Source organism: Pantherophis guttatus, chromosome 5, assembly GCF_059756535.1.
Source record: "Pantherophis guttatus breed Tessera chromosome 5, ASM5975653v1, whole genome shotgun sequence".
In the NCBI taxonomy this organism is placed as follows: domain Eukaryota; kingdom Metazoa; phylum Chordata; class Lepidosauria; order Squamata; family Colubridae; genus Pantherophis; species Pantherophis guttatus.
The window spans coordinates 64,691,803-64,711,931 of record NC_142067.1 but is presented as its reverse complement, the minus strand read 5'-3'; the positions used below and the strand labels follow the sequence as shown (position 1 = coordinate 64,711,931).

The window sequence follows — 20,129 nt, the reverse complement described above, 5'->3', positions numbered from 1 at the left end:
ATTGGCGCTAGAAGGCCACGATTTACAGACAGGGTGGCATGCTATTTTATGGGAGGAAAAGCATAAAGTCCATCAGTACTTCCGGAGGCTTTATATCAGGAGGGCTCTATTAGATATCTGGATCAAGACAAAAAGAAGTAATTATATGGAAATTCCCAATTGGGTGTCAACTTTGGAAATGTATACTCATCCAAATTTTACTAAATTGGGGGGAAGGTGTCATCTATAAAGACGTTCTGAATGAGAGAGGAGAATTGAAAGCGAGAAATATTTTAAAGGAAGAAGGAATTGAATTGGAATGGTGGGCATACCTCCAAATACAATCTAAATTTAGCAAAGACAAAAAGGAATGGGGTATAAAGCAAGAATTATCAGAATTAGATAAGATATTATTAAGTAGGGAGGGTAAGACCATAAGTAAATTATATTGCTATTTATTGGAACAAGACATGATTGAGGAACAAGTCAAAGAAATGATGATAATTTGGAGTAAATATTTTGGTCATAGTATTGATTTGGACAATTGGCAGACTCTATGGGAAAAAAATTTAAAAATCACATTAGCAACTTCATATAAGGAAAATTCATATTGTTTTATAGGTGCCCCCCCCCCAAGATTAGCACGAATCAGTAAGGGAAATTCTTTGGCATGTTGGAAATGTGAGGTGGCTCTGGGGAACTTCTATCATATGTGGTGAAAATGCTTAAAGGCAAAAAAAATACTGGAATCTGATAAAGAGTTGGTTGGAAGAAATTTTGTTAATAAACATAGAAGTCCAACCGGAATTTTTCCTTTTGGGAATGACAGAGGGCAAATACAAGAAAGACATAAATTATCTATTACTGCATATACTTACAGCGGCATGGATAGCCTTTGCGCAGAAGTAGAAATAAAAAGACACCCCAACTGAAGAGGAAATACTATTAAAAATTTTCAACTGTGCAGAAATGGATAGACTCATCTTGTAACTCAAGGATAAAAGCGAAACATTGTACTATAAAATCTGGGCAAAATTCTACGAATGGTTAGATAAAAGGAGGATATCCGAGACAAATGTGAAGTGGTAGACTATAATTAAATATGTATGTGAATTGTATAGATAGGTACATGAAGGTATAGATATGTATAGGAATAAGGTATAAATTATTATTATTATACTATGTTTAAATAATGTATAAGGTCTAAGGAATATATTATTATAGTATCATTAGTATATTATGTATTAGTTTAAAGTGTTGGAAGATGCTTGGTACCAGTGATGTTATATCTATGTCCAATGTTTTTAATTTTGAATTACTAATAAAAAACTTTTTTAAAAAGTCCTTGACCATTCAACCCAATATAGCACAACCAACACAAACCCTAAAAAGAACTACACTGCCGTACATCAAGAATATCTCAGAAACCACAAATAGACTACTACAACCACATGGAATCAGGGTAGCACACAAGCCAAACATCCTAAGCAAACCAAAAGACCTAGCAAACCCAGGAGAAAAAGCAGTCATCCACAACATACAATGTAAGAACTGCAACAACCACTATGTAAGACAAATAGGAAGAAGACTGGCAGAACACATCCATGAACATCAACTGGCAGTCAAAGGCATGACAAAAAATCTTTAATTTCCCAATATGTAGACAGATTTAACCATAGTTTCAATTGGGAAAATGTGACTGTCGAGATGTCTAATCCTAGACCAGGCCAAATCCCAAAATGCCAGGGAATTTCTAGAAGCCTAATACTCTGACAAATCAGCCATCAACAGATATATAGGCATTAACAACATCTATACTGTAGAAGACCATGCAAAAGAGGCAATCAACCAGCCCAAAAGAAAAAAAGACTCCAGCACCTCTCTACCAGTAATCAGCACTCAGATCAGCATATATTAACCAGTGGTGGGTTGCTCCCGGTTCACAAGAACCAGTAGTAAAAATTTGTAGTAGTTCGGAGAACTGGTAATAACATTGGCTGGCCATGCCCCCGAACCGGTCCCCGGCCCAGCCGCCGCTCACTTACCCCACCTACCTCATCAGAGGCTTTTTTTTTTTTTTTTACTTTTAAAAGCATTTTTTCTACAACCTCTTCGGCCAAAAAAATGCTTTTAAAAGTAAAAAAAAAAGCCTCTGATGATTGCGCGGCTCAGCTAGGATCATCAGAGGCTTTTAAAAGCATTTTTTCTACAACCTCTTCAGCCAAAGAGGTTGTAGGAAAAAAAATGCCTTTAAAAGCCTGTGGCAATCCCAGCTGAGTTGCCTGATCGTCAGAGGCTTTTAAAAGCATTTTTTTTCTGCAACCTCTTAAGGTTGTAGAAAAAATGCTTTTAAAAGTAAAAAAAAAAAAAAAAAGTTGGCCATGCCCACCCAGTCACATTACCCCCCACCAAGCCATGCCCACAAAATAAGCCACGCCCACAGAACCAGTAGTAAAAAAAATTTAGAACCCACCCCGATATTAACTCCAAGGTCAACTTCAGACCAACAATCAAGTAAGCAATACCCCAATCAAGAAACTGCCTAAGCGCCATTAGTAAACAGCCCAACCAAAGAATCCCTAAGACCACCCCTACCCCCACAGACAGGCAAGACACCAGAATATAAACTGACAGCAAATGGCACTCCTTACTAGCACTGATGATGTTACCTAGTTAGGGTAATGAAACATCTGCAAGAAAACAAGCAAATTCAGAGAGCACCAAGGACCCCTCATTTCAATCCTGATCTACAAATATTCTCCTTTATTGGTAAAACATCTTTAAATTATTTTAAAAGTTTAGATTTTAAGATAAATATAACAGGCTTTCCTTAAAAAAAAAAACTAAACAGATTTTTCTAGACAACTACAATTTTGAAATAAGAAATACCTGGCTGAAAATGTAGAGTAAAGTCATCATGTTCAGACAAATCTATTGTCACATTAGCATGTGACTTTCCTTTGTTCTCAATAAAAAATGGAATTTCTTGAGTAGAATCCACATAAACACCAGGGAAGATAAAAGAGCACTTTAAAGAAAGCAGTAAATAATAATTTGAGTGACCAAGATAATGGTAAGAAACAAAACTGCAAACAATTCTGTTGAGGAAGCTATAGAGATAGGATGTCTTCATACATATGGAGATATAACAATAAATATTATTATGAATATGTGGCATTATGGGACAGCTTATGAAACAGTCAAATAAATATGGAAAATGTTGAATTTGCTTTAATAATTTGAAGAAAGGTGGTTCATATACCACCTCCATATTACAAAAAACTGTTCCAAAGAATTTACATCACCATAATGATCATGACAAAGCTGTGTCATTGCCTTAAAGAATAGTTTATCACGAACTAAGAAGTAACAATCTTAAACATGCTCAGGACCTAATGGACATTCTAGTAACAGAATGTGAACAATTAAGACTTTGTGGAGTTATCAACTACTATTTTCTTATTTTTTTGAAAGGGATGTGTTATTATTTACTAGAGCTACTTTACATTTCATAATACAATTTCCTGATATCCTGGGAGAGACCAAAAATATTGATTTCTGTAATGATATTATCTCAGGTAAACATATTTGAGATTGAGAATATGTCTATACACACAGATCCTTTAGCATCACAGAGCATTTTAAATTTTATCATACTTTTCATTAAAATAAATGGGACTTCCCTATGAATAAATGCATAATATTCAGTACTACAAATCTTAGAACCTAAAAGATGCACAAAATGTTACATATTTACCGCACTGATATGTATGTCAGGAACCTCTACTGATCCACCAATCCTAAATTCCAAAGATTTTGCATTGCGTATTTCTACCTAAATAATGAGGGGGGCAAAAGTGATTTCCTAATTTCTCATTTTCAGTTTCATTTCTATTTTATTTACTAGTTCTTTGCATTTCCTGCTAAGATTCTTCACTATCAACTTTGTAGTATTCAGTTCCCTTACTGTGCTCAAATCCTTGCTTCTAAAGTACAGTGATATCTCGGTACTCGGCATTAATTGGTTCTGGGAGGCACAATGGGTACTAAAAACGATGAGTGCCAAATAAACCAGGTGACTTGCCATGTGACATGGGGTGGGATTCTACCAGTTCGCACTGGTTCACTAGAACCGGTTGTTAACTGAACTAAGCAGTTCGGAGAACTGGTTGTTAGAAGAAATCTCCTTTTGTTTTTTCCACTTTACAGGGTTAATCCTGTAAGGAATTACAACATTCTGTTGTTTCTAGCCTAATCTTTATTGCCCTGCTTACAGAAACTGCCTCTCTGTTAACCCTTCTTGACAGTACGCCTAGACTTACTGTCGCTTCCGGAGCTTCTTGGAGGGTTTTTTTTTCTTTGCTTGACTTTCTTAAAGTGGAAGGGTTGTTTTAAGCTTTTTACACTGCTGTTGGAAGGAAATACTCCCCTGTTGGAGTTCTTTCAGCCAGGGTGCAGTGATCAGCACTTTGAAGAAATAATTGAATAACGAAGCAGAAGCTTTTAATGACAAGGAACCAAGATGAGTGACATTCAGCAAGGCTTCTTGGCTAGCTAGAAAGATTGACATTCAAACGTGAGTTTACATACCCTTTCTGAGTTTTAGTCTAAAACTGGTTTTTGGTGAAGAGTAATTCTGTGCTTGGTGATGTTTAATCCTGTGTTTATTGATGGAATAATTTTCCCTATTCAGCTTTGTTTGGAAGGAAAAAGGTTAATCTCTGTTCCTGAAAAGAAGCAGCTTCAGAAATCTGGCTAGTTCCTGTGTCCATTTGTTCTGGTAATTGGTTTAACAAGCAACAGCTACTGTGTTTGCTCTTTTGCTTCATTCTGGAGAGTTTAAATGACCTCTCTGCTAAAGGGTTTCACTTTATGAGCAAGAGTTGGCTGCTGATAGTTATCATTGCATTTTAATTATTTTAATTCCTCAAGGTGCTCTGGCACCCTGCCTGATTTGTAACTCCATTTTGCAGGTAATTTCTAATTGGTATTTAGGGCAGCTTTTTGCAAGCTTTTTGTATTTTTGTACAGGTAATCCTTGATTTACAACAGTTACAAAGGCACTGAAAAAAGTGACTTATGACCGTTTTTCACACTTACGACCATTGCAGCAAACTGTCATTAGGGCAAAGAAGTGATGTCGAGTTGGCCACGCCCACCCGGTCACATGAACCACCGCAGTTGTGAAATGAGTGACATGGTTGTTAAGAATGCTGCAACGGGCATAAATGACGACCAGTCATAAGTGCAAGGACCGGTTAAAAGTGCGAGGACCGGTCAGAAACCACTTTTTTCAGCTCTCTGGGTAGTTCCCATGTGCATAGGGACTCACATCCGCACATTTTACATTTTGTGCCCTATCTTGTCACTGTGGTGAAGAGAAGCACCGCATTTTGAAATGAGTGACACGGTTGTTAAGAATGCTGCAATGGGCATAAATGTGAGGACAGTCGTAAGTGCGAGGACCAGTCAAAAGTGCGAGGACCTGTCAGAAATCACTTTTTTCAGCCCTCTGAGTAGTCCCTATGCATGTAGCCACGGCCACCCAGTCACATGACCACCAAGCCACACACCCCAAATAAGCCACGCCCACAGAACTGGTGGTTAAAAAAATTGAATCCCACCGCTGCATGTGACCCTTTATTTTGGCCAGAAAAACTTTCCGTCTATCCCTTTTTCTATGTCAGTGACCTCCCCAGGATGGCCAACTTCCTGCCTACCCTCTGTGGACATCCCCCTCTTCCTTTTACAGAATGCCGAATACCGAAAAATCTATGAGTACCGGGACAACATTTTCTCATCAAAATGCCTTGAGTACCAAATTCAACAAGTTTTGAAGTAATTGAATACTGAGTACCACTGTAGTGTGAGAAGTTTCAGATGAATCTCACAGAAGCAAAAATCTATCAATATTACTGCTGCCGGTTTATCCCTTCAGCAAACAGATTAACATACATTTTATGTTGTTACAGAAACTCAGCTAATCATGGTTAATCATGGGTTTCACAGAGTAAAACATTCAAATATGCATATATTTTGAAAACAATATTTATTTATTATCCAAGTTAATAAGTTTTTGAACAACAATTCTAATACCTCTACTCTGCTGTCAAATTTCATTAATGCATTGGGTCTGAAATAAATTTTAATTTCAGTGCGGCCTCCCACAGGAATTACACCCTGAAAAGGGGTTATAATCATTCCAGGAATTGGATTGACATCAAGGACCTGTCAACAAAAGCAAGCACAGTATCATAAAAGTCATTTTTTCCCACTATCTTAGAAGTATTCTACTACCAAACATGCTGGAATATCCATGGTAAAGTTACATTGTACACACTCCAATATCCATTGTGAATATATCTTACCTGGAAATATGCATGGTTATGTCCCAAATTTTGAAGAATGGCTGTTCTGTAAGTGGTTAAATGGAGAGGAGCATTATTAAAGGTAATCCGTTGCTCCTTAAACTGAACACTGGTAGAGCCAAGCTAATATTGTGAAAAAAGAAAAAATGTATTGTATCAAATGTCCATTTTCCTGTAGACAGATTTTCTTTCAGTTCACAGAAACTAGGCAATAATGTGAGTACACTACAGATACAATATAAAAAACTGTTTTCTTTTTGAAAAATTAAAATTATAATAAAAACAGAAGCATATCTTAATTGCATTATATATAAAACCATTAAATACATCCTAGCATTCTTAAAAATATATTTAATCATTGCCAGCAAATCAATATTAAAATTTCATTTCTATTAATACATTTTTTATCTTTAATGCAGAACCCCCAGCAGTGACAAAGCCATTGACAAATTACTATTTACTGGATGGTAAACTGGCAAAACGTACACAATTCAGGCGTAAACTTACAAAAATAAAGCCTTAAAACTTTCCTACAGCTTTTTAAAAACTTTTTCAAATAAAATAATTATAAAAATAATGCCTTTTGGCATTCAGTTCAGCAACATTAAGAACCAATTGTCCTTTGAAACAATTATGGGCTTTTGATTTAACAGGTACCTTAAATTTACCACTCACATCAGAGAGCTCAAACTCAAATCCAGACAGCAAGCCATTAAGGGCATGGGAACTCCCTAAAGAGGCCCATTCAGCAGAACTGAGCTGACCCATGTCCTCAAAGTAGTAGAATGTCTGTGCATTTTGCTGATAAAATAGTTCCCTATCCATGAGCTAATCAACCAGCTCTAATCCTATCAATTATTAGCTCACGCACACAGGTGAGTTGATTCCCTGTCTAAACAGCAGACAGAGGCAGAGGCGCGGGAAGGGGGAGACAGGCGATCCAGACGCACTGCACAGGCCGCAGGAAAGCCGAGAGATCATGTGTCTGCAGGGATGATGCAATGGTCATAACTTTAAGGTGAGGTCATAAATCACTTTTTTGCAAGGCCATCATAACTTTGAACCATTATTAAATGAATTGTAAGTTGAGGACTATCTGTACTTGTAAGTACAGTTTCTCCTGATAGCTCTGAATTTAGTGAAGAGAGAATGCTTCTTTAACAATTACTGGTTCATCCTTAATGTATTGGCATTGTTTATTTCATTACAACTATACATATTAAACACATAGGTATCATTACTACAAATAGAAGAAATGCTAACTATATCTGCAAAAATTATACTAATACCTTTGCAAAACATTTTAATCTAAGTGTTTTTCCTTCATGCACACACAAGTCAAATTCTCCAGTTGCTGAAGAGGAGAAACTTGGATGCCAAACAACTTCGCATTCTAGATCTTTACTTGCTTCTACTATACCTAAATATAAAAAGAGAGAAAATAATACCAAGATGTTAAAAATATAACTATTATGAAAGATGAATAGTAATTTGAAAACTAATTTTAATACATTGCAATATTCAATCATTTCACAGAATTAGTTTATAAAGTTGTCCATATTAATTAGAGCTGTATTTGCTGGGCCCTACTCTTTTTAACCTTTATATAAATGATATCCCAGCGCAGATGGAAGATCTTCTGACGCTTAGCCCCCAAATAGGCTCAAGATTTATTAATGTATTAATGTACGCCGATGACTTAGTGCTGTTTTTTAGAACCCAAATAGGGATGAGGAGACTTCTCGCCAAGCTCTCACGTTATTGTGCCACAAACCACTTGACTATAAATGTAGCTAAATCAAAAGTTTTAGTCTTTGGCAATAAGAATAAAAAGCATAATTGGCATATTAATGACACAAAGATTGAGCAAGTTACCCAATATACCTATCTTGGAATTGTTTTTTCCAGTGCAGGTGGTTGGACTCCACACCATCAATACCTTTCTCAAAAGGTCAGAGCTGGGGCAAGCCTTGTATCCAAATTAAGTAAACATATTCAACCAACCTCGATTTTACCAATTCGTAAAGTCTTTCAGGCTTGTTCCGATTATGCTCTACGATGCCGAAACCTGGGGTCTTACAGAGGCCCCCATATTGGAGAGAACTCAAAATAATTTGTTAAGGAGGATGCTGGGGGTAAACAATTCCATTTCGGCGGCAGCCGTCAGAGCTGAATTGGGACATTTTTCACTGTACACATACACAATTACTAGGGCGGTAGCCTACTGGCTAAAAATGACTCAGATGGAAGCCAGCAGACTTCCCAAAATCTGCTTAGAGGAACAGCAGATTTCAAATCCTCAAAGGTATTCCTGGCTAACTCAGCTGTCAGAAATATTAAATCAATATGTCGTACGGTTCCTGTTGTGTGATAGACTGAAGCAAGTTAAACAACGGATTAAAGATATACATGGGCAAATGGACATGGCAACTCTTTCAACTAATCACTCCCTTAAGCTTCTGACAGCAGTTAAAACAACTTTTACCCTGGAAAAATATTTACATCTAGAAATGCCATCAGTGAAGAGAGAGCTATTTGTCAAGTTTAGATTTGAACTTTTAGATACCAACGTTAAATTCAGCCGTTACCAGAAAATCCCGTATGATGAAAGAACATGTATATGTGGGGCAAACGTCGTGGAGGATACGGCACATATAATATTTGAATGTAGGTTGTATGAGGAAGTAAGAAAACAATATCTGTCCCCAATTATAAATAAATTTCCCCACTGGAATGTAAGGCATAAATTATCATTTCTATTGAAGGCAGACTCTTCTCCCCTGGTAAGGGCTATTACTCGCTATCTTAAAAGGATGACAGCAATACAAGCCAGTTATATCGAAAAGAACTTCATTGATTGTAAGAAAGATGAGCTGAGTTAGAAAGGAGCTATCTTATTTGGGTTATCTAGTTTTGGAAATTTAGTTATTGAACTTCGATATTGTTAAATTTTAAATGTCATATATCATATATTTTTAGACTATTATTTCTGTAACGGTTTTATCTTTTTCTTTTTTTTCTTTTTTTTTTTTTAAAAGGCCTTCGGGCTATTCAATAAAAGAATCACTTTCACTAGAGCTGTATTTTTATTCAATCTGAAATATCCCAAACTTATTTTACTGAATTTCAAATAATTATCTAGCGTAGGTTTGTTTGCAGTCAGTATGTGCTGTTTCCTATTTCGATGCCATCCCTAAAAAAAACCCTGCCACATGGAAGATCTAATTTTAACTGAGGTGAGTAGTGAAAAACAATGATTTTCTTTTCTCATTCAAATTTCAACATACACAAACACAGAGAATATATTTATAAAGACATGATTACTAATCATTGAGATAATGTACTGTTAGACAACTAAACATTACAAAACAACAACACAAAGCCATGTATCCTGATTAGGGTGATCCTTTTATATCATTTTATAAGTCATTCTTCATTTGTCCTGATTTATAATTCCCCATAATTTTTACCAATCCAACACATGGAAACATTACTAATAAGAAATATTAATATTACACATAAAGAAGTTTAATCATTTAATACTGTAAACTGTTTCAATAAATGAACAACTTCAGTAACCCTTAATTTTGATATAAACTGTGCCTATGTAATATAATTGCTATGAGCTAGTACAGCATCAATAATATAAGTGTTGGAAGACTAGGGATTAAGTCTTCTCCAAAAGTTTTTAATATGAATTTGGACCCCAAATCACTATCTCTCATCATAATTTAAAAGACAGGCTTGTAATAAACATGGACCATCAATAGCAGCTAGGCTGGCTAAGAAAATGAGAGAACTACCGTATGCATAACCAACCTTGGATAACTATAAATATTTCGAACAGCAAATTACCATATAATGTGCTTTCAAGAAAAGATAACTACATGTGATTTGTCCCCTCATATTTAAGTTAATATTCTCTTATTACATATTTGATTGAAAATTGCTCTTTGATTGAAAAAAAGAACACTTTGTACATTACCCTTTTCTGGACAGATGGAAAATCCCATTCCTTTATCTGTGATGACAGGCTTCCAAGTAAATTGTGCAGGATAGTTTTTTTGATTATATAGAGTGACTGTTGTTCTAAATCCAGTTTTTGCTAGAAAGCTAAAAGCAGGATTTAAAGTCAATTCCCTTGTAGATAGCTCCAAGGCAACTGGCACAATTTTTGCTATCACTAAAATATGTCCAACATGGCGTTGGTTTATTGAATACATGAAAGACCTGTAACACAAAAAAATATTTTCTTCATCAGCCGCTTCATTTGGGAAAACAGAAAAACAGAATAACAGAGTTGGAAGGGACCTTGGAGGGCTTCTAGTCAAACCTGCTGCTTAGGCAGGAAACCCTACACCACTTCAGACAAATGGTTATCCAGCATCTTCTTAAAAACTTCCAGTGTTGGAGCATTCACAACTTCAGGAGGCATTGATTAATTGTTCTGTCAGGAAATTTCTTAGTTCTAGGTTGCTTCTCTTCTTTGATTAGTTTCCACCCATTGCTTCTTGTCCTGCCCTCAGGTGCTTTGGAGAATAGCTTGACTTCCTCTTCTTTGTGGCAGTCCCTGAGATATTGGAACACTGCTATCATGTCACCCCTAGTCCTTCTTTTCATTAAATTAGGCATACCCAGTTCCCTCAGCCATTCTTATGTTTTAATCTCCAGTCCCCTAATCATCTTTGTTGTCCTTCTCTGCACACTTTCTATAGTCTCCACATCTTTTTTTTACATCGTGGTGACCAAAATTCTTTCTTTCTTTCTTTCTTTTATTAAATTTATATACTGCCCTACTCCCGAAGGACTCAGGGCGGTGAACAGGCACAAAATAAAATACATAAATACAAAAGTTAAGAACATAATTAAAACCAGATTAAATAATTTAGCCCGAGACAATTAAAAATCCCAATAATTTAAAACAGATTAAAATTTTGATTTAAAAGAATTTTAAAACAGGGGAGAAGATTAGGCCAGGCCGGCTTCCTGGAATAGGAGAGTCTTAAGAGCACGGCGGAAAGTGCGCAGATCCGGGATCCTCCGTATCTCTGGGGGGGAGCTCGTTCCAGATAGTGGGTGCCCCCACAGAGAAGGCCCTCCCCCTGGGGGCCGCCAGCTGACGGCACCCGGAGGAGCCCCTCTCTATGAGAGCATACTGGCCAGTGGGAGGCTGCTTGTGGTAGTAGGCGGTCCCGTAAATAACCAGGTCCTAAGCCATGGAGTGCTCTAAAGGTGGTAACCAAAACCTTGACGCGCACCCGGAAGACCACCGGGAGCCAGTGCAGCTCGCGCAGGAGAGGTGTCACACGGAAGCGCCATGTTGCTCCCATAACCACCCGCGCGGCTGCACTCTGCACCAGTTGGAGCCTCCGGGTGCTCCTCAAGGGGAGCCCCATGTAGAGAGCATTACAGTAGTCCAGGCGGGAAGTGACGAGGGCATGAGTGACTTTGTGTAGGGAGTCCCGATCCAGAAAAGGACGCAACTGGATTGGATTTAAAATTGGATTTAAGTACCATATATACAGTATATAGAAACTCCTAGCTCTAGCTGACTGGGCTGGGGGAAAAAATGCTAAACATGATGAGAACACTGGAAAATCCCAGGGCTGCAGGCTGGACTCTAAAAAAAAAAAAGCCTTTGACAGAAGATAAACCAATTTTTTATGTTACCAAGGAAACCCAGTAGACGATCAATGTAGTCACAGGGCAACAGATCTTTCCTTATTCAGCAGTCCCTTTGCTTCATCACATTTCTATCGAATTTGGATCCAATTTTCTTTTATTTTCCTTCCCCATTGCAGTTACCTCCCTCTCTTATCCCACTTCTCCCTTCTTTGCTAGAAGTAGAGAGGAAAATGGATGGGTATTTTTGGGTATATGTGTGGGCTTTGCCTGAGAGAAAGAATGGTTAGTTTATGTAGATGGAAATCAATTTTGAAAGTGGAATATCTTAAAGGGAATTATTTAAATTAGTAGTTATTTGTTCTATTAAATTAATATAAATTCATTTCTTGTCTTGACTCTGCATTTCTTTGGAATGTGGCTTTTGGCACACATGCACAACTTTGATATACATGCACACCTACATATTGCACCCATATATAGTACATTTTGGGTTGGAGAAGAAAATATTTTTTCAAATAAATAAAAAAGAAGATACTTCGATACAAAATTTGTGGGACATCACAAAAGCCTATATAAGCGGATTGACTATTGCATATAATTCTAAGAAAAATAAAGAAAAGAGAGTGCAACTAGAAAGCTTGTGGGAAGAATTTAAAAAAATTGAGTATGAAGTACAAAAGGATCCACAAAATAAAAACATAAAGGAAAAATGGAACTTTACAAAACATAAAATTAATTTGATAACACAAAAAGAAATAGCACAGAAAATTAGGATAGCGAAACAAAATTATTTTGAGAATGCGAATAAAATAGGCCGATGGCTATAATATAAATTAAGAAAAGAAAAAGGAAGGAGAATAATACAACAGCTACAAGATGAAAATGGTATAAATACAGTGTAGGAGAGAAGAAAAAAAGAAAATAATGCAAAACTTCTTTGCAAAGCTTTACAAGCAGGAAGACATAGCAGACGGGAAAGTTAAACAATACATAGAAGCGGCCAAAATGAATAAAATTTCTGAAGAACAAAAAGAAATGTTAAATAGGCCAATAACAATAAATGAATTTGAAAAGCCTTGAAAAAACAAAAGAACAATAAAGTACCAGGCCCGGATGGGATTCCAATTGAGCTATATAAAAACACACAAGAGGTATTACAATGGATAATGCTGGAGACTTATAATGAGGCGATAGAAGTAGCAAAAATTCCGGCAACCTGGACAGAGGCAATTATTACTCTTATACCCAAAGAAGGCACTGATATACAACAAATCAGAAACTATAGGCCAATTTCCTTGCTGAACACAGATTATAAAACATTTGTAACAATAATAGCGGAGAGATTAAATTTTTTTTTGAATAATTATATACATTCGGACCAAAATGGTTTTCTGACGGGGCGGCAAATTAAAAATAACATGAGGATAGTAATGAACGTTCTTGAATATTATGAAAGTCATTCGGAAAAGCAAGCTGCTCTGGTTTTCCTTGATGCCCAAAAGGCTTTTGACAATTTGAATTGGGACTTTATCACAACACAATTAAATTATATGGAATTGGGGGAAAGATTTGAAAAAATGGTGGGAAAAATATATTCCAAACAAACAGCCGGGGTAGTTATAAATGAGGGGTTGACAGAAAAAATTGATATAACAAAAGGGGTTAGGCAAGGGTGTCCTCTTTCTCCTCTTCTATTTATTTTATCACTTGAAACCCTTCTAACAAAAATCAGAGAAGATCAGGAAATAAGGGGCTTAAAAATTAGGAAGGAAGAATATAATACTCAAGCATTTGCCGATGACATGGTATTTATTTTTGGAAGATACATTAGAAACGGATTCCAAATTGATACAAAAGATAGAAGAATTTGGTGAGATAGCGGGACTCAAAATTAATAATGATAAATCTAAATTAATAACAAAAAAATCTTACAAAGTGTCAGGAAAAGGAATTGGAAGACAAAATAAAAATGAAGACAACTAAGAAAAGAAAATATCTTGGAATTTGGCTTACAGCGAAATGTTCCTCAATCAAGGAGGACAACTACGATAAACTGACATATCAAATAAAAAAAGACTTAGGAAATTGGGAAAAATTACAAATTTCATTTTTAGGGAGCACCGCAACAGTGACAATGAATACATTGCCAAGAATTTTATTTCTGTTCCAAGTGATACCATTAAAACTAGGGAAAACATTCTTTCAAGAATTAAATAAATAAATTTCTAAATTTATATGGCAAGGGAAAAAGCCCAGGATTAAATTAAAACTTTTGCAAGACACAAAGGATAGAGGGGGATTGGCATTACCAGAATGGGAAATTTATCACCAAGCAGCGAGTCTAGCATGGTTAAAAGATTGGATGGAGCTGAAAAATAACAGAGTGTTAACAATAGAAGGCCATGACTTGCAAGCAGGTGGCATGCATTCCTGTTGGATAAGAAATATAAATTGCATAAATATTTTCAAACACACTTGATCAGGAATGCATTGCTACAGATTTGGAAAAGAACAAAATAAAAACACTACACTACAATTCCAATGTGGTTATCACCAACAGTAGCACTGATATACCCAAATTTACTGGAGTAAAATAAGATAATTAGATATAAGGAAATGGTAAACGATGAGGGAGATTTGAAAACAAAACAGGAACTGGAAGAAGATATTGGTAGGATGATGGATTGGTGGACATTCGCACAAGTTCTTTGGTGAGTTTGTCCATCTCGGCACATTCCATTACTTTCGATATTAATTTATCTTGTGTTGGGATTTCTTCTGATTTCCAGTTTTGTGAGAAGATGATTCTCGCTGTGGTCAAAATGTGTGTGATTAAATATATTGTTTCTTTTTTGTAATTTTTAGTGAATATACTTAATAAATATGTTTCCGGTCTTGATGGTATTTTTTGTGCTGTTATTTCTTCCAGTTGGGTTTTGATTTTATTCCAAAATTGTTTTGCTTTTGGGCATAACCACATGTGGTAGTATGTCCCTTTTTGTTTTTTGCATTTCCAACACAGTGGTGAAGTGTTGGGGAACATTTTTGAAATCCGTGCTGGGGGGAGATGCCATCTATAAAACATCTTATAGGCATTTTCTTTATATGATACTGATAGTGTCAATTTACTATTAACTTTCCATAATTTTTCCCATTTGGTTAGTTTCAATACTATATCCAAAGTTCTTCGCCCCATGTGATCATGTTTTCTTTTACTACTTCCTCTTCTAATTTGTATGTAAGTAAAAAATTGTAAATTTTGGTTATTAATTTCTCGTTTGGGCCCAATAATTTTATCCAAATCATTTGGTTCTTTTTGAATTCCATATTTCTCCATGTCTGATTTGTATCTGGATTTTAGTTGTAGGTATGGCCACTAGTCAATTTCCACACCTTGTTCTTTTAATTCTTCTGTTTTTAATTTCCCCTCCTCGTTTAAAAGATCTTGATACGTCTTCATTTTATTTGTGTCCATATATTGGATATATTTGTGTTTCAGTTTGACTCGTGCCTTCTTCCCATGCCAGATATACTTTAATATCATCTTATCCAGATCTTTGAAATAGGTTTTTCCTGGGTTTGTTGGTATCACCTGGAATAGATACAGCATCCTTGGGAGGATGTTCATCTTGATGGAGGCAATTTTACCTAGGAATGATAGCTGTAGTTTAGTCCAAGATTGTAAATCTTTTTCTATTTGTTTAGCCAATTTATTGTAATTATTTTCTTTGAGAGTTGATATTCTATTGGTAAACTAGATTCCTAAGTATTTTACTTTTTTTGCTGTTTGTATTCCTAGTGTGTTTTCCAATTCTTTCTCTTGGTTTTTGGTAAGATTCTTGGTTAACTTTTGTATTTTTTGTTTGTTAATTTTCAGCCCTGCTACTTCCCCATATCGTTCTATTTTGGTCAATAATTTAGGTCCTGATTGTAGTGGTTTTTCTAGGATAAGTACTATGTCATCCGCAAATGCTTGCAGTTTGAATTCCTGGTTCTTTATCTTTAGTCCCGTTATTTCTTTATCTTCCCTAATTTCTTTCAGTAGTATTTCCAGTGTCAATATAAACAATATGGGAGATAGGGGACATTCTTGCCTCACTCCTTTCTTTATATCAAATTGTTCTGTTGTCTCTCCATTAATCAGTATTTTTGCTGTTTGAGTATTATATATCCTTTTAATCATGTTTAGAAATCTTTCTCCGAATTTCATCATTTCCAATTGTGTTATTAGGAATGTCCAATTAAGATTATCAAACACTTTTTGCGCGTCCAGGAAAATCAATGCTAATTGCTTATCTGGTCGTTGTTCCTAATATTCAAGGGTATCAATAATTGTCCTTTGATCTGGATGTATATAATGATTAATGAAATTTTTCAGTCTCTGTGTTATAATGGATGTGAATAATTTATAGTCCACATTAAGAAGAGATATTGGTCTATAATTCTTTATTTCAGCCGGGTCTGAGTCCTGTTTTGGTATTAATGTAATTATTGTTTCGTTCCAAGATTGTGGAGTTTGGGCTTCCAGGAGTGCATCATTAAATACCTGTATTAGAATATCATCTAATGATTGTTGGAATGTTTTGTAAAATTCGGATGGTATGCCATCTGGTCCAGGTGTTTTGTTGTTTTTTTGTTTCTTCCTTGCTTTGGTTAGTTCTAACTTGGAAATCGGTCTATTCAATGATTCGGTGTGGTTTTCTTTTAATTCCTGAATATTTATTTTGCCTAAATATTGTATGATGTCTTCCTCCCGAATTTTGTCTTTTGCATATAGGTTTTGGAAGAAGTCCTTTGCAATTCGTTTTTTGTCCTGATTATTGTGGTATATTTGTCCGTCTTTGTCCTTTAATTGCTGTATCATCTTCTTCTCTCTTTCTTTTTTCAATTTATAGGCCAGCCACTGGCCGGTTTTATTTGCATGCTCAAAATAGTTTTGTTTGGCCATTTTAATTTTCCTTGTAATCTCAGTTGTTGTCATTCAATTTATTTTGTGTCTTGTAAGATCAATTTTTCCTTTAATTTCTTTATTGTGTGGCTCTTCCTGTAGTTCCGATTCATACTGTTGGAGATGGGTCAGTAGGTTCTCTTTTGTTTGTTGTTTGTCTTTATTTTTATTATTTTTTTGCTATGTAAGCAATTGTTAAGCCTCTTATGTAGGCTTTGGTTGTATCCCATAAATTTTGCAGACTGGTATGTTCTTTTACATTAATTTGGAAAAATATTTTCAATTCTCTTTGAATCATTTCTACATATTGTTTGTCCTTTGTGATGTCTTTATCATCATCCATCTTCCCTGTGTTTGGTGGCCTTTCCATGTTATTACGATCGGACTATGGTCTGCCCATGTACTTGTAGCAAAACAATGTAAATTGTTTTTTATTTTGATTGATTTCCCTCCAAGCGTCTTGTAGGTGGAATTCTTGTACCATATCGTAAAATGTATCCAGTAGAGTTTTTTTCCTGGAATTTTTTTTTTTTTTTTGCTACTTTGATAGTCTTTGTCTATGTCTACAATTGCATTGTAGTCTCCAATGAGACATATATTTTCATAGTCCAAGTCTTTAATTATATTATGTATTTTTTTTAAATGATCAATTTGGCTTCCGTTCGGCATGTATAGTGACACTAATAATATAGTTTTCATTCCTGTTTTGATCTCAATCATCAGGGTCCTACCCTCCTCGTCTACAAATATTTGTTTTGCTTGTAAGTGATTTTTGATGCATATTGCGATGCCTTTCTTTTTTTGTTCTGTTAGTGCGGTATAGAGTATTCCCAATCGTTTATTTTCTAGTACTTTTCGATGTTGTTTTTTGATGTGGACTTCTTGTAATGTTATGATATCTGTCTTCAGTTTCTGTAGGTTTCTAAATATCCGAGCTCTTTTAGATGGGCTGTTTAAGCCATTTATATTAATTGATATCAGTTTTAGTTCCTTCTCCATTCCAGTCTTCTATTTCTTTGCTGTCTTAAGTCTTCTTGTGTTTCTGTCGGTGATTTGTGTTTTTTCCCTTGCTCCCTCTCTTTCCATTCTCTCTTTCTCCCCTCTTGTTCTTTCTTCTTGTTCTCTCTGTGCCTCATCTGCTAGGTCCTCGTTATTGATAGGATCTTGCTGTACTTCGGTTTCTTGTTCCTCTTCTGATACGAAATGCCTGTCGAAAAATTATTGTGCCTTTTCTAAGGTGTCGATTCGATATTTTTTATCTTGTCAAGAAACAAGGATTCCCTCGGGTACCAACCACCAGAACATTATTTTATGCTTGTTCAATTCTGTTGTTAAGAAATTGTAATTCCTCCTTGTTTCTCTTATTTTTCTCGGAAATGTTATTATTTCTTTATCTTAAGTAATTACTTCCTCTCTCATTATTTTATATATTTCTTCTTTCACCGATTTCCTCGCAAATGTAGATCTCTTTAGGTAGTTTATTCCTCTGGACGTAGTTTGTGTATACTCGATAGACTTCGTCAATTTCTTTGCGAATATCCTCCTTATCCTTTTGGGTCGCATCTGCCAGGATCCCCACCATCAAGTCTCTCAGATTCTCTTCTCTGTTCTCAGCAATATTTTGGAATCTTAGGTAGAAAGATGCCTTTTCCAATTCTAAATACGAAATTGAATCTTCCAATTCTTTATTCAATGCAATTTGATCACTTTCCATATTATCCAATTTTTTTTCTGCTTGGTCCATTTTTATTTCAATATTTTGGATCCGTTGTTCATTTTTTGCAATGTTTTGTTGGATCTTTTCCATCTTATTGTCCATTTTTTTTTTAGATTGTCCTTTATTTCTCCTACATCTGTTTTCAGTTCTTCGTGATTCTTCCTGTTTTCCTCATGATTATTGGCTATTGATTCTTGTGTTTTGTTCATCCCCTCTTGTATCATCGCCAGGACTGAGTGTATGTTTTGGATATTGAATGTTGAGGGCGTTTCTCTTTTTCTATAGTTAGCATTGTATCTATCATTTTCTGTTGTATCGGTGATGCAGTAGTCGATGTCTGATTGGGAATTATTCTTTTGCTTGTTTTGGTTATAGCACATGGACCTGTGGATGTCATCTTGATTTTCTGTTTTAGCGCTTTCCAAATTTTCTTTCTTTCTTTTTTTTTTTTTTTTGTAAATATTTTTTATTTATTTTTTCAAATTTAAACATAAAAACATAACTTTCAAGAGCAAAAATCTCGATCCGGTCATAGATGGTTACCACGCTTACATTCCTTTCACAAGCTCAATTCACAATTTCCATTACATCTTTTATAAATAAACAAAAAAAGAAAAAAAGAAGATAAAAAAGAAATTCAAAACTTAAGAAAAATCCAATTTTACCTCAAATTTAACATTTTCATCTATATAAATCCATTATATCTATCCAAAATAAGTTTCAAATTCACTTTCACTCATTTTTACATCTGCATAACAATTCTAAACGTATCTTTATTCTTCTTTACCTTATATTTTATACAAGTCATATCAAAATAATTTTTACAATATTCTAACCTCTTGTTAAGTGTTTACCTTACAATTTTATCACCATTTATTCTTAGTTTCAATTCAATACCACTCCATTTTTATTATATTTTATAAAACATTTTATCTAATTTTAATCTTTTGACCCTTATCCTCAAATCAGTTTACCTTAGTTTTTTTTTCTCCCAGTTTACATATTACAGATTTCTCACAAAGGCATATTTTATTTACTCCAATTTCTAATATATTTTCCACTATATCTCCCTCTAATATTTAACTATCTTCCAGCTTGTTCTATTTGATTAATTCTCAGCTTGATCCCCTCCAAAACACCAACTATTTAGTTGATTTCAGGATAGTTCCTCAATCTCCTCCAACTCTCCTCCTATTTTTTTGACTGTTTCCAGCATTTTGTGGGCTGATTTCCAGCGTAGTCTCCTCCTTAACTCCCTCCATTGTTTGGCTGATTACCAGCATAGTCTCCGCCAACTCTCCTCCTATTTGTTTGGCTGTTTCCAGCATTTTATGGGCTGATTTCCAGCACAGTCTCGTCCTTAACTCCCTCTATTGTTTGTCTGATTACCAGCACAGTCTCCTCCAACTATCCTCCTATTTTTTTGACTGTTTCCAGCATTTTATAGGCTGATTTCCAGCATAGTCTCCTCCTTAACTCCCTCCATTGTTTG

At 35.4% G+C, this 20,129-nt stretch overlaps 1 protein-coding gene across 1 annotated transcript in view; it reads right to left on the bottom strand.

Moving 5' to 3' along the window:
• CFAP47 (cilia and flagella associated protein 47) overlaps positions 1-20,129 on the bottom strand; it is a 596,979-nt gene that overhangs the window by 532,596 nt on the left and 44,254 nt on the right. Inside the window, exons 15-20 of the mRNA XM_087871295.1 lie at positions 10,333-10,577; positions 7,637-7,767; positions 6,348-6,470; positions 6,076-6,207; positions 3,737-3,814; positions 2,869-3,007 (exon numbers count right to left, since the gene is read on the bottom strand). Of these exons, the coding sequence (XP_087727421.1) occupies positions 2,869-3,007; positions 3,737-3,814; positions 6,076-6,207; positions 6,348-6,470; positions 7,637-7,767; positions 10,333-10,577 (848 nt within the window). The remainder of the gene's footprint in view (positions 1-2,868; positions 3,008-3,736; positions 3,815-6,075; positions 6,208-6,347; positions 6,471-7,636; positions 7,768-10,332; positions 10,578-20,129) is intronic.